Raw genomic sequence first — 13,909 nt, forward strand, 5'->3', positions numbered from 1 at the left:
GGCCTATAAAATAATTTCAAGATACCTCTATTAAAATATTACTTGAATGACTATTATCAATGTTAGCTCAAGACAGAATGTACCAGCAGGTTAAAGAAGAAATCTTAAGGTAAAACCCAAAAGCTCATGAATAGATGTTTCCCTGAAACCAGTAAGTTCACCTCATAAACAGACTGTCGTGCTGCCTTGAGCCGCATTACAAATAAATCTCTGTCTTCAAGCATCCGTGACATTCGGTTCTTATGTTCAAGAGCCTTTTCCCGTTCTAGCTGCATTGTAGTAATCTGCAAATATATGATACAAAGTTAAATTTCAAAGTATTCATTATCTACTTACTAATTTATCCCCAATTCCTGACAGATATTCTTGAAGAATTACAGCAAGTTCCTTCGCCCCTTCCATTCTGCCATAAAAATGGAAGGGTAACACATCCCTAGGAAGACAATCAGGGACAGAAGATGGATAAAGACAACTTGGAGCATCTGTAAGAAACAGTTTTAACCCCATGGTACCACAACATTTATAGAGGAAAAACTGAAATGTATATAGTAAAACAAAATAACAAATACCTCATGGTATAATAGGCACTATGGCTTTATTATTTAACGCATTTTCTTCCTTAAAAACAACTGGAGGGCTTCCCTGGTGGCGCAGTGGTTAAGAGTCTGCCTGCCGATGCAGGGGACACGGGTTCGTGCCCCGGTCCGGGAAGATCCCACATGTCCGGGAAGATCCCACATGCCGCGGAGCGGCTAGGCCCGTGGGCCATGCCGCTGAGCCTGCGCATCCGGAGCCTGTGCTCCGCAACGGGAGAGGCCACAGCAGTGAGAGGCCCGCGTACCGCCAAAAAAAAAACAAAAACTGGAGGTTAAGGCACGATGAATTACTCATATAGGAAAGCTTTTCCTTTGTGCTCCAAGTGAAACAATAAAAGGTTTCAGGGCACATGGAGCAAATCCTCTTAAGCATTTTAGCTGGTCTGTAACACTTTTCTTTTTCTAATTTCATACATTTAAAGAATTACCACACAAATTACAACTTCTAAAAAAACTGGCAACACTAGGCCCAGAATGACAACAATCCAATGGAACCAAGAAGGAGAGGCAGCCTCCATAGCTGTGTGTTGTCTCCTGCCTGTGGTTATTTTCTTAACCGGAATGAGGTCACTCGTTTTTACTACAAATGTGGCCGCTACAAGCATTTGCAAATGTTGCTTTTGTATCGTTAGGTAAATACATACAATACAGACTAACAAAACTATAGAAGGAGCTGTTTAGTCACAAAAAAACAGACTGTATGACTCCATCTAGAAGAAATATCCCAAGCAGGCAAGTCTAGAGACAGGCAGGAGATTAGCGGCTGCTGAGGGGCGGAGGGAAAGCGGAGTGACTGCTAAGGTATGAAGTTCCTTTTGGGGTGTGTTATAAAATTAGGTCGCACAATTCTGCAAATACACTAAAACCATCAACTGCACACTTTAAATTGGTGAAATACGCGGCATGTGAATTGCTGTTTTTTTTTAAATAAAATTTTCAGCTATCCTTTGTATTTTACAAGTTTCATTTTTTAATCTCTATTCTGAAAATGTGTCTGTCTACCAATCTGTTGGCATGCAGACATGAAAGCACCGTATCTGGCAAAAGAATACAAAAATCAATTTGAAACCCTGTTCCCATTACTGGCAGAGGACTTCATTATAGCTTACAGTCTGAAAATATAATTAAATGAAAACCTTACTCTTTCTTCTTCTTGTTGTTCCCACAGATCCATGTCTTTAATTCTCTGTTCTTCATAAGCACTCTTTATCAAAGGGATTTCTTCCAAACGTTTAGCTCTTTCAAAGTAGTCAATCTGAATGTCATGAAAACAAGTGTTGTTTAAAAAAAAATAAAATTCTTTTAAACTTGGCATATTAAAGTTCACCAGTTCTTTCATTTACCTTTTTTTCTTGATTCTTTAAGCGTTCCTGAAGTTCCTTCTTTTCTTTCTCCAGTTGTTCAACCTGTTTAGCCATGATGAAATCGGGATCCAATTCTTCAAGGTCCTGGAAAGTAATACAAACGCACCATAATTAATAAGAGTATAAAAGAAGTGCATAGCAGTCAATATGGAGCACCATTTCTTTCTAGAAACATATGCTAAATTACTTTCTTTATAATGGGCAAATGTTTGCAATGGGTAAATTCAGGCAATATAAGAATGTTTTAAAACAGCCTTATTTCCACTTGATTGTAGGGAAAAACAATGTAATCTTAACATCTATTTCTTATTCCTCCATGCTACCGTATCCAAACTCCATTTCAACAGCGGCTAAAAACTGTAGCATCACTAAAAACAAATGCTTACTTCAGAGATTAATGAACTAGCTGTATCAAAATGAGTGAAATAACCAAATAACCCAAAATAAACCAATAAATGGTAAAAAACTGTGCTTCTGGGCTTCCCTGGTGGCGCAGTGGTTGAGAGTCCGCCTGCCAATGCAGGGGACACGGGTTTGTGCCCCGGTCTGGGAAGATCCCACATGCCGCGGAGCGGGTGGGCCCGTGAGCCATGGCCGCTGAGCGTGCGCGTCCGGAACCTATGCTCCGCAACGGCAGAGGCCACAACAGTGAGAGGCCTGCGTACCGCAAAAAAAGAACTGTGCTTCTAAGAGACCAGAATAAAACTGAAGTTTTTAATGCATAATATGCTACATACTTCAATGTCAATATCTTTGAACGCTTTAGCTCCCAGTTCTGTCTTCTTGATCTGCTCCAAACGCTCACGAACAGTTTTCTTCTTGATTTGTTCATGTTCCTGTAAGATACGCTCCTTCTCTCTCTCCTTTGCCTCCTGTCGCAGCCTCTCTTCTTCAGCCTTCCGTACTTTCTGGAGTTCAGCTTCCCTCTGCTCCAGCTCTTCTTTCTCACGCTGAATATTCAGACTCTCAAGCCGCTCTTTCCTTTCCTCAATTGTCTGCCGGCGAGCCAGGATACGCTGATGCTCTTTCCGTGAATTTTTAAGGTATGCAGTAACAGCCAACTGATGCTGTTCTTCTTTCTCTTGCTTCAAAAACAAATGCATTAAAAAAAATGTAAGCGACATACCATGGTATCAGACATCAAAAATATTACATAATCCTAATATATTATCCTTACATGCATCTGCAGTTAATAACAGACGATAACATCATTCAAGCTACTGGTTCCCAGTACCAAATACTATGGCGCTACTCCTACTTGAAGTCTTTAACAGTAATGACATAGCTGAAGAACGTATCTGCTAGGTTGACTTTTCCCTGAACCAGATCTACTTTAAAGTGTTCAAGCCAAGGTGGAATACTAACAGAGCTCACAAACAAGAAACAACTGAAGCAGAAAGGAAAAGCCCAATCATAGTACTCCCCTATTTGGAGGGTCATCACATGTGGTCTGTTATCGTACGGTTTAACAGTACTCCGTCTATCACATTACCAGAGTAGTGTTATCATTTTATCCCATGGAAGGAAGCTCAAAGATCTGTATATCTGATAAAGATATTTGATAAAATACCAAAACTATCAAATACAACTAAATATCAATAGGAAATATATAATAAATCCCTTCTCTCAGACATTGTCTCAAACCTTTTTGTGAAAGACATAAGGGCCCCTCAAAAATTCTGTAGTCCATTTCCCCAAAGATACATACCAGTATATGAGCTGGCTTAATGACTTCAAGGGCTTTTGCAAGTACTGAGGACATGGCTGTCAGCTGATTTCTGATCTGTTCTGAAGGCATGCTCTGCAGATGAGGACCAATTGGAGCATCTTCTCGAGTAGCATAATTCAAATCAGATCCAAAACTAAGGGTCCGAGATGTGTGGTCAATACGAACCTTTGAAAATTAAATGGTATTATCAACAGTTAAATCTACATGCAAATACAGTCATTCTACAAATGAATAACTTGATTAAAATTTCAAATAAAAAATTAACTGAAGAATGTCAAATATAAAAGCTAGAAGATTAATTCAATAAAGCTTTACAACGGTGCCACTGTACCAAAAGCTGAGAAACAAAGAGTGTGCGTTTTTTCGTCCTCAAAGGTCTCCAACCTCAGAGTCCCCTTGCAGCACCTACCTGAAGGTCGCAGTGCCTAGCTGCATCTACTATGGCCCGTTCCAGTTGGAAAGCATCAACAAAAGGAACCAGAGAAGTCAAACGAGAAAACTCAATGCTCTGATAAATTTGTGCCACCTGCATAAAAAACACAAGGTTAGTAATAATAGCTATCATTTATTCAGCAATTTTTATGTGGAGTCTCATGACAACCATGGAAAGTAGAAATTTAGCCTATTTTTCAAAGAAAAGAAAACTGAAGCTCAGAGTATGTTAACAGTACATTGCTGGAGCTGGAATTACAATCCAAGGCTATTTCAAAGGATTATGCTATATTTTGAACCATCACATAATCCTTTCATATCCTAGTTTCATTAAAAAAAAACAAACACCTAAATGGTCACATATTTGTAGACAGAGACCTGCTACTTACCTAATTCATCTGAACACTTAATAAAATTGTTTATTTGTCTGAAGGAGACTGGCAGTATTACTACTTAGTTATACTGCTAATTAACCTTCAATTATTTGTATAGCACATAAGAAATAACACTGCTCACATACAGGAGAGAAAGCAGGTCAATGAAATGTGCACAAATATGAAAGTGAACATATAGTAAAAGCGCCCCCCAAATGAAACAAACGGAAGACAAAACAGGATCATTAAAGCCATATCAGAAACCATAATATTCAAACTTAAGTACAAAGGTGGGCTAAAATACGTTACAAGACTGACAATACTGGGACTTCCCTGGCGGTCCAGTGGTTTAGACTCTGTGCTTCCAACACAAGGAGCATGGGTTCTATCCCTGGTTAGGGAACTAAGATCCCATAGGCCGTGCAGTGCAGCCAAAAAAAAAAAAAAAAAGACTGATAATACTTAGTGTTAGCAGGAAAAAAGGCTTTCTATTTCTTGTTCACTACTGGTGGGAGGGCCCATGAATCCGATCTTTGAGGATCTATTAAAGCTTTAAATGTGTAGACCATGACTAATTCCACTTCTTAGCTACAGGAAATCACAGAAGAATGCAAAGATACAAGTACAGAAGATGCTCACTACTGCAACATTTTATGACAGCAAAAAAACTAAAAAATTTCCATCAGGGCTTCCCTGGTGGCGCAGTGGTTGAGAGTCCGCCTGCCGATGCAGGGGACGTGAGTTCGTGCCCTGGTCTGGGAAGATCCCACATGCCGCGGAGCGGCTGGACCCATGAGCCATGGCCACTGAACCTGCACGTCTGGAGCCTGTGCTCCGCAACGGGAGAAGCCACAACAGTGAGAGGCCCACATACCGCAAAAAAAAAAAAAAAGAAAAGAAAAGAAAGAAAAGAAAAATTCCATCAATAGACTCTGAATAAATAAATCATGGTACCTTTAGACAATGAAAAACTACGTAGGTATTAAAAGGAATAAGACATAAACGGCTAACAAGGAAAAATGTACGAAGACAGTGGTCAACAAAAAGAGACAAAAGCCGTTATGAATCACATAATTGTTTTTTCAAATCAAACAGATAAATAATAAAACTAACTTTGGTGGAGGGTAGAATTTGGGGAGGCTTTCATTTTCTAGGCTATTCCTATATTTTTTAGTTTTGTGATCAAAACAATCAAGGGAGAAATTACAGCTCGTCCATAAAACATTCATTTTTTTCATCTTTACCTGCTGGAGAAGCCGGAGTATGGTGTTGTTTTGCAGCTGTGGGACGTACTGTTGTAACTCTGGCTCCTTTTCAGGTTGCTCCCTTACCCAATTTAAAACCTATAAAATCCATTAAATTGAAAAAGAGTTATGTTTTCTACACGACAAATACTAAAACACCTGAGATATTTTTTTGCAATTTTCTTAACATACAAAACCACCACACAATGCAAAGAAATACAAAAGGTAATATGCAGCTATTGACTGCTGTCTGAAGGTGACTGACAGCAATGGCTAAATTAGTCGTGCTGCTAATTTACCTCCAAAGGTTTATTTAGCGTATCAGAAATATCTTTTCTCTTGACATAAAAAAAAAAAAAGACAACGAAATGTGCACCAAATTCAAACACACAGGACAACACTTCTCTCTTAACAAATAAAAATACAACCTAAAACTGCAACAGGGCTGGCTACGTGGTAATGTAACCAAAGCTTACCTTTGTGACTCTGTCACAGAGTTTTAGTGGGTTAAATTCGACTTCTAGCCAATTGTAAAGGTCTTTTACTTCTGGGACAACATACTGCAGCACATTGAATCTGACCTACAGTAAGCAAAACAAAAGGTTTAAATGCTGAAGGTGTTTTCAACTGGGATTCTGAAATGATTATAAATTAAAGAAAAATATACGATTGGAAATCTGGGATATGACTCTAAGATTATCTAGCCTCAACCTCACCTCCTTGAAATTTCTGAAAAAGAAATCCAGGACCACTACTCTGAGTCTCCTGCCCCAAATTATGCAGCTCTCTACAGTGAAACCCCAGAAGAATTTACAAGGGAAATAAAAACTCATCAACACAATCAAAATATTTACAAAGACAATCTGTGTGGCCAACATCGACTAATTTATTATCAATAACAAGTAAAATACCAGTTTACAAACAACTTTATCACACAAAAGTTATTACAGCAGCGTCACTCCTGATAGCCACAAACTCAAAAAAAAAAAACTCCGGACAAAAAGGGATAGGTTCACATAATATACAGAAACGGTCAAAGCAAGCACAGCTACATTCAATACATGAATAAATCTCCCAGATGGTGAGGAAAAGAATTTCACGTATTATTCCATTTATGTGAAATTTACATTTCATATAAAATATACAAACAGGGAAAATTAATCTGTGGTGTTATAAATCAGGACAGTGGTTCTTCTTGGGGGAAATGGGAGAGTGTTGACTGGAAAAATCTTTTGAGAATTTATGCCTATTACATTTATGATTTGTACTTTAAAAAAAGTTACAGTTTAATACATTTTAAGTTTATATTTGAATAGAACTCAACTTCCTTTCACAATAAAGATGCTGCTTGCATAAACCGCCCTCACAAAGGAGACAAAAAAGTGGTATAATTTTATAAACTCCAAAACTGCCCATTACCAAATCCTATCTTACCTGTGCTCTAACTACATGCAGTGCATGTGACCTTTATCCTTTACTTGTTGGAAACTGCTAACCCGAAGAGAGAACAACTGCAGCCAACAAACCAAGACCCCCAAAGCACAGGAGCACGTACCCCTACAGACTAGGTTCCAAACTGAGGCAACTGTTGGCAGATCCCATCTCCAAGACAGGAGGATGTCCACACTCTCGAGCACTCTAGGTTTATCTCCAGTGCAAAATGCGTGCATGACTGATGTCCCACAGCATTTGAATACTTCCCTTGTAAGTGCCCTTGTATGTTTATAGGAATAAGATGTGATACAAGCATTCAAATAAAATTCCCCCAGTCCTGATTTCATTCCTATCAAGAAATTATTCTATAGCCATCATCAAAAAGTCTACAAATAAATCCTGCAGAAGGTGTGGAGAAAAAGGAACCCTCCTACCCTGCTGGTGGGAATGTAAATCGGGGCAGCCACTATGGAGAACAGTATGGAGGTTCCTCAGAAAACTAAAATTAGAATTACCATATGACCCATCAATCCCACTCCTGGGCATATATCTGGGCAAAACTATAATTAAAAACGATACATCACCCCTATGTTCACAGCTGCACTATCCACAATAGCCAGGACACGGAAACAACCTAAATTTCCATCAACAGATGAATGGATAAAGACGACGTAATACACACACACACACACACACACACACACACACACACTCTGGAATACTACTCAGCCATACAAAAAAACATAATGCCGTTTGCAGCAACATGGATGCAACCAGATTATCATACTAAGTGAATTCAAAAAGAGAAAGACAAACACCATGTGATATCACTTATATGTGGAATCTAAAATATGACACGAATGAACCTATCTATGAAACAGAAACAGACCCACAGAGCATAGACTGGCGGCTGCTGGGGGTGCGGGGTATAGAGACGGACTGGGAGTTTGGGGTTAGCAGATGCAAACTCTTCCATACAGAATAAACAACAAGGTCCTACTATACAGCACAGGGAACTATATTCAGTATCCTGAGATAGGCCATAATGGAAAAGAATATTTAAAAAATGTACATACATGTATAACTGAATCACTTTGCTGTACAGCAAAAATTAACACAACACTGTAAACCAACTACAATTCGATTTAAAATAAATAAATAAATAATTATTCTAGATTTTCCATTTAGCACCCCCTCCAAATAGGGAATGTGCTAGACAGGCTACCATAATCTATTAAAGTACATTTCTCTCTAAAATTAATAATTGGCTTTCTGACCTAACAATACCTTATGAACTTGATTAATTTGAGTCTGTTCCTGAGATATTAGAATCATTCTCTTGGTGATTATGAATTTAGTTATATGAGCCCAAAACTCAGGTCTCGACCTTGCACATATGGTGAACTCAAGTTAGCTATTCTATTCATCTGGCACCAACCAGTACCTTTCTTTTAAACATTTATCTATGGGTACAATGAGGACCCAGATCTGGATGTCCTGGCTACTGACCCTGATCCCACCAATACTCACTCCTGAATAAGTATCTTTAACATCAAGGTGTGCTATGTACAGACATGGGCTCAACGAGATATGGATTATACTTCCAGTTTGGCACATTTTTCAGTATTTAAAAAATTTTTTGCTAGTAAGACCTCTTCCTAAACACAATGCTGTTGTTTTATAATTTAATTCAGTCCCATAAAAACTTTCCAAAACACAAAGCTGATTTTTGCAAGTGGAAGCAGAATAAAACATGGAGGCATACAAAGACAGAGAAATACTGTTTTAGATATTAAGTTTTTTTATAAAAGTTGACCACAAAGGGAATTTGCCTTGCTACTATACAAAGCAGTATGTTACAAGAGAAAACTGTTGCCATATAAAAATTGTGTTAATTTTTATCTAAATTAATTGACTGCCAGTAAAGTAAGGCCTATTCTCTAATACCTGTCCCTCTTTCTTCTCTTGTCCCAAAGTAATTTGCTGGAGGTGTACCACAATAACCACTAAGTCAGACTATTACTGTTAATCAGAATCTCTAAAATCTAAACTCCTCTAAGAGTGCAAATCCATTTAAGCATCACTTGCCTGGCATGTAACAGACACTCACATGATAAATTTCCACTGAATTAAAGATTCCAATGTAAAACACTGTGAAGATACAAACTCTTAGGCTCCATATTCTGAAACTGATTTAGTGAATGCATTTTAAAAAGTACTTCACAAAATTTCAGTGCATAGCCCTGATTAAGAATCACTGCCTTAGTAACATACAATGAAAGTTTAAAAGAAAAAAGTTGGAAACATTTTAACTGTCCAGAATTGGGCCTAATCTAACTCACATTCTTTCCTAGCCTCATTATCATATTTCTAACACCTATCAGGTTGATTTTTTTCTATTGCCCCTGAACATTCTTGCCCATCATCACTTCTCTTACCAAGTGGCCCATATTATTCCTTGAAGCTAGTCCAAGTCTTGTCTGCTACATCAAATTTAACCCCAGCTCACTCAAGACAAAACACCTCAAATGAACACAGTGTTGACTTACACCAGTGGTTCTCAAACTTGTCCATGCATCAGAATTCCCAGCATTTAATAATCATAAAACCTGACCATATAGCTTTCTGTTCAAAGCCATAAGAATGCTAAAACTTATACCAACCATATCGTTAATAAGGCCAATTCGCGTTGGTGGGGCTTGCAGGCCTAGCAGTGTTGCAAGGCGACGCTGTTTTTCAACTATAATGCCGTCCATATCCAGAAGTCGAGCAATATCAGTACGCTCAGGGGTAATGGGGATGGAAAGAGTGGCCAAAAGGACTCTAGTAGACATTCTGGAGAACAAAGTTACAATCTGTTAAATATGTAAATGTTACTTGATAAGCAGAAAGACACTTCTCTTTAATCCTCTAGTAAAATATGCCACTGATAGAATATGTACACCACCATGGTAAACTGTACTCGTAAGTATTCGTCAAAGCATGGGATTAATTAAAAGACAAATGGACTATGCTAAAATGAACACTTGGAGAAGCAGAACTTCATTCACCCGCTTACTACCGTCAATGTCTTCTAGCTATAAAGACTGTGGGTAAAACGGCAGAACAGACACATTTGCATGTACCCCATACTTCCTTATAAAAACATTTAAGGCAGCTTTTAAAACGAAGGGAAAAATGACAATAAGAAAGAGGAAAAAATTACAAGGACCATAAGTGAACATAATTATGGAAAGTGGGGGTCAAAAGCTAAAGCTTCCTTAAAACACAAAAGGAAAGTCGGGTTGAATTCAGAGCACCGTAGGACACTAAGGATTGTGTGCTCTGGAGCACAAGAGTCTAGAGTTGGAATCTCAGCTTCACGATTCCCAAGACTGGAACCTTAGGCAAAATACTTCATTTTCTGAGTCACAAGGCTGTTGTGAGGATTAAGGAAAATAACATACAGAGCAAGACAGCTTAATGATTATGACAGTACTCTTACAGTATTTTCTAATGGGAGAGTATAGAAACAACAAAGGAAAATCAGGTTTTTTCTTATCCCAAACAGACATGGATTACGTACAGGACAGTGAATGACATAATGAACACTATCCTCAAGAGTCATTTAAAAAAAATACATACTAGAAAAATTCATTTATTTGGTTCCATGTATTGCTTTAAAAGCTAAAAGGAAAACAATCTGGTGTATATATTTCTACTAGAGGCTAAAATAACACGGTCTACCAATAAGATACGGTATGTGAGTTGCCTGAGCCCAACTGAAATGTACAATAAAAACCAAACATGACTGAAAGAAAAGTATATATGTTAAAAAAATAAAATGGTCTTTAGATTGTTAGGTTATAGACTATCTATCTACATAAAAATACACACATCAAATATTCTATACAGTTAATGTTTTATAGTTGGGAAAAAGTTACTTGATAGAAGTACTCATTTGTTTTGTCTAATTCGTTCCTAGATTCTAAATACCCATACGCGGAGAGAAAGCTCATACCTTAACACTGACTTTCCTAATATTCCATTTTCTCAGTTGGAGAGTTATCAGATAAAAGATAGCTACTGAAGACCAAAAATACTGCCCAAGAAGAACCACGTCAAGATATTTTTGGTAGCTACAACTGGAAGGACTGCTACTGGCACCCAGTGGGTAAACCAGGGATGCTGTTGAAGATCCTGAATGCAGTCCCCTCCACAACAAAGAATGAACCAGCCCCAAATGTCAACAGTGCAGAAGCTGAGAAACCCTCATCAAACACTATCATGCCATTTAGAAGTTATTTCTTTCATAATTTCAATACTATCTGATAATAAGACTCTTACCTTTGCATCTCTTCTTGTGTAAGATTCTTTCTCATTTCTCTAGATAAATGATAAAGACGATGGAGTGTAGATGCATGAAAAAGAGCATTTCCAGATTTCCAAAACACAGTTGAGACTTTGTTATAATAATTTGCCATCAACTGAGGTTTGGGCGGTTTTTTAGACAAGGAGAATAGCCCATGAATATCTTCCACAGCTTTGAATGCTTCCTAAAATTAGTGGTACAAATTACAGTCATTGCATTCTAAACAAACAAACAAATCTAGCTCAAATCTCTTTATGAAACTTAAAATACAGAACACAAGAATAAAAATGGCAAATAAAATGCCTTCATGTGTGGCTGGTTCTCTTTATTCGTCTATAATTCAATATCTGATATATTTCAGAAAAACATCACAATTACAAAAACACTAAATCCTTAAACTGCTTAAAGTAGATTGCCCAAACTTTTTTAAAAAATATGCATATTATCGTACCGCTTGAGGGAATATATATTTTAATCTCAAAGGATATAAAACACAATATAGAGGTTACTTGAGTGATAAAGATAATGGATATTTTCTCCCTTTTACTTATCTATTTTTCCTATACTAAGCGTGTTTACTTGTCTTCTATTGAACTTTTTTTCCTCTTTAGTTCATCAGACAGTATTCCAAGGGTGTACCCTACAGAAAAGGAAAATATGGGGAGAGAGCGGGAAATCACATTTCCACTTGGCTGAAAAACTACCAATTTTTAGTTTCTTCCTCTGCAATTTCAATTAGATTTGGTGGGGGAATCAAATATATAAAAACAATTCATGTGAAAATGTCTTTGCAGAATTCTTAGAGTAAAAAGACCATGCTGAGGACAAGATTCCCAACACCACTGGGATCTCCAATGTATGATACTCACTGTGCATAGCTTACTAAGTCAGGGCAGCACTGAAATATCTAGGAGATAATCTAGTGCAGTGCTTCTGTAGCTCTCTGCGGTAGAGGACAAGTTCATCTTTGTCATTTCTAACCTGTTGCCACCAATACTTTTATAAAATACAATAAAATTACTACAAAAATAAGATGGAAAGATGAACTTAGACTTTTTTTTAATCAGAGTAAACAGACAGAAAACTACCATGAAACTTCTTTTAAAAATTTTGTAAATGCATATCCTCCAAGCATTAAGCCATACTTTGAGCACTGAGGTCTGAAAAAGATTACATGATTTGGCTCAGAACTGACAGCAGGCATCAAGAACCAAAATATCTGCGACTTCCTGTCCAGAACTCTTCCTACTCCATTAGACAACCTTAAATTTGTCACCTATCTATTGAAATTAACCAACAGATTATCAAGATGCAGATACTCATTAAGAAAAAAAAGGTAATATGGGCTGTTATTACTACAAAGAAAAGCTAACAGTTCACAACATACCTGCCACAATTCCATGCTGATAGCACTGTCCAACTGAACGAGCCTGGTTTCCAAATGCATGGACTGGCTCTCTGGATTATTAAGATTGATTGCTGTACTTTGGTTATGGTGGCGTTGAATCTGAGACAAGTGCATTCTCAAATTGTCACATAGCTTACGGAATTCAGCCTTACGGGTATATTGGAGGCAGAATTTGAAAGCTATAAGCATAAGTGTAAAATATATTAGGTACTTTCCACCATCAACTTAAGTATTTGAATAGGTTTTATTTCATATACTAAGGTCAGTTATTTTAACAAGATTTACCAAACTCACCATCAGTCTTTATAAGTGATCAGAGTCATAACTCACTTCATGTGCCCTGACCACCTTTTAGACATAGTCATCAGTCCTGGTCTAGGACTAAAATACGGTTCTGGGAGAGTTTACAAAAGGAAGCGATTCAAATTTAGGTCTAGGAGGGACTCACCTTTCAAACACTTCAAACCCTAAAAGAGCAAAAAAATTCTGGTCTGAAATACAATGAACTTTCCTATCTATGTTACTAGAAAACAAGCTTTTGCACTAATTAAAACTAAATAATACAAATTGGGGGTGTGTGGTAACCTAATTTCAACTGTGTACACAGATGTGCAAATGAAGTACTTGCTCCACCATTAAAATACATAGCCATTTTCTACTGTCAAAAATGCAATACTGGGCTTCCCTGGTGGCGCAGTGGTTGAGAGTCCGCCTGCCGATGCAGGGTTCGTGCCCCGGTCCGGGAAGATCCCACATGCCGTGGAGCGGCTGGGCCCGTGAGCCATGGCCGCTGAGGCTGTGCGTCCGGAGCACACTCCGCAATGGGGGAGGCCACAACAGTGAGAGGCCCGCGTACCACAAAAAAAAAAAAAAAAAAAAGCTATGCTAAAATAACATTTGTCCTTCCCCTAAAAAAGAGTATTTTCTATTTCAAAGGATGCAGTTTAACTACAAGTTAATATTTATCTCAACTGTTA

The 13,909-nt window shown here is 37.8% G+C and overlaps 1 protein-coding gene and 2 non-coding genes across 3 annotated transcripts in view; all 3 read right to left on the reverse strand.

Moving 5' to 3' along the window:
• The window catches only part of EIF3A (eukaryotic translation initiation factor 3 subunit A), a 33,503-nt gene that overhangs the window by 10,894 nt on the left and 8,700 nt on the right, over nt 1-13,909 (reverse strand). The window contains exons 5-15 of the mRNA XM_024755966.1: nt 12,912-13,111; nt 11,500-11,708; nt 9,837-10,008; nt 6,216-6,320; nt 5,740-5,838; nt 4,099-4,215; nt 3,669-3,854; nt 2,698-3,045; nt 1,940-2,044; nt 1,738-1,851; nt 162-284 (exon numbers count right to left, since the gene is read on the reverse strand). Of these exons, the coding sequence (XP_024611734.1) occupies nt 162-284; nt 1,738-1,851; nt 1,940-2,044; nt 2,698-3,045; nt 3,669-3,854; nt 4,099-4,215; nt 5,740-5,838; nt 6,216-6,320; nt 9,837-10,008; nt 11,500-11,708; nt 12,912-13,111 (1,778 nt within the window). The remainder of the gene's footprint in view (nt 1-161; nt 285-1,737; nt 1,852-1,939; nt 2,045-2,697; nt 3,046-3,668; nt 3,855-4,098; nt 4,216-5,739; nt 5,839-6,215; nt 6,321-9,836; nt 10,009-11,499; nt 11,709-12,911; nt 13,112-13,909) is intronic.
• On the reverse strand, nt 4,543-4,672 carry LOC112406992 (small nucleolar RNA SNORA19). The gene has a single exon (XR_003004650.1). It is a non-coding gene; the product is annotated as a small nucleolar RNA SNORA19 (small nucleolar RNA).
• On the reverse strand, nt 5,984-6,115 carry LOC112406993 (small nucleolar RNA SNORA19). Its single transcript, XR_003004651.1, has one exon. It is a non-coding gene; the product is annotated as a small nucleolar RNA SNORA19 (small nucleolar RNA).

Source organism: Neophocaena asiaeorientalis, unplaced genomic scaffold, assembly GCF_003031525.2.
Source record: "Neophocaena asiaeorientalis asiaeorientalis breed wild unplaced genomic scaffold, Neophocaena_asiaeorientalis_V1.1 scaffold85, whole genome shotgun sequence".
Taxonomy (NCBI): Eukaryota; Metazoa; Chordata; class Mammalia; order Artiodactyla; family Phocoenidae; genus Neophocaena; species Neophocaena asiaeorientalis.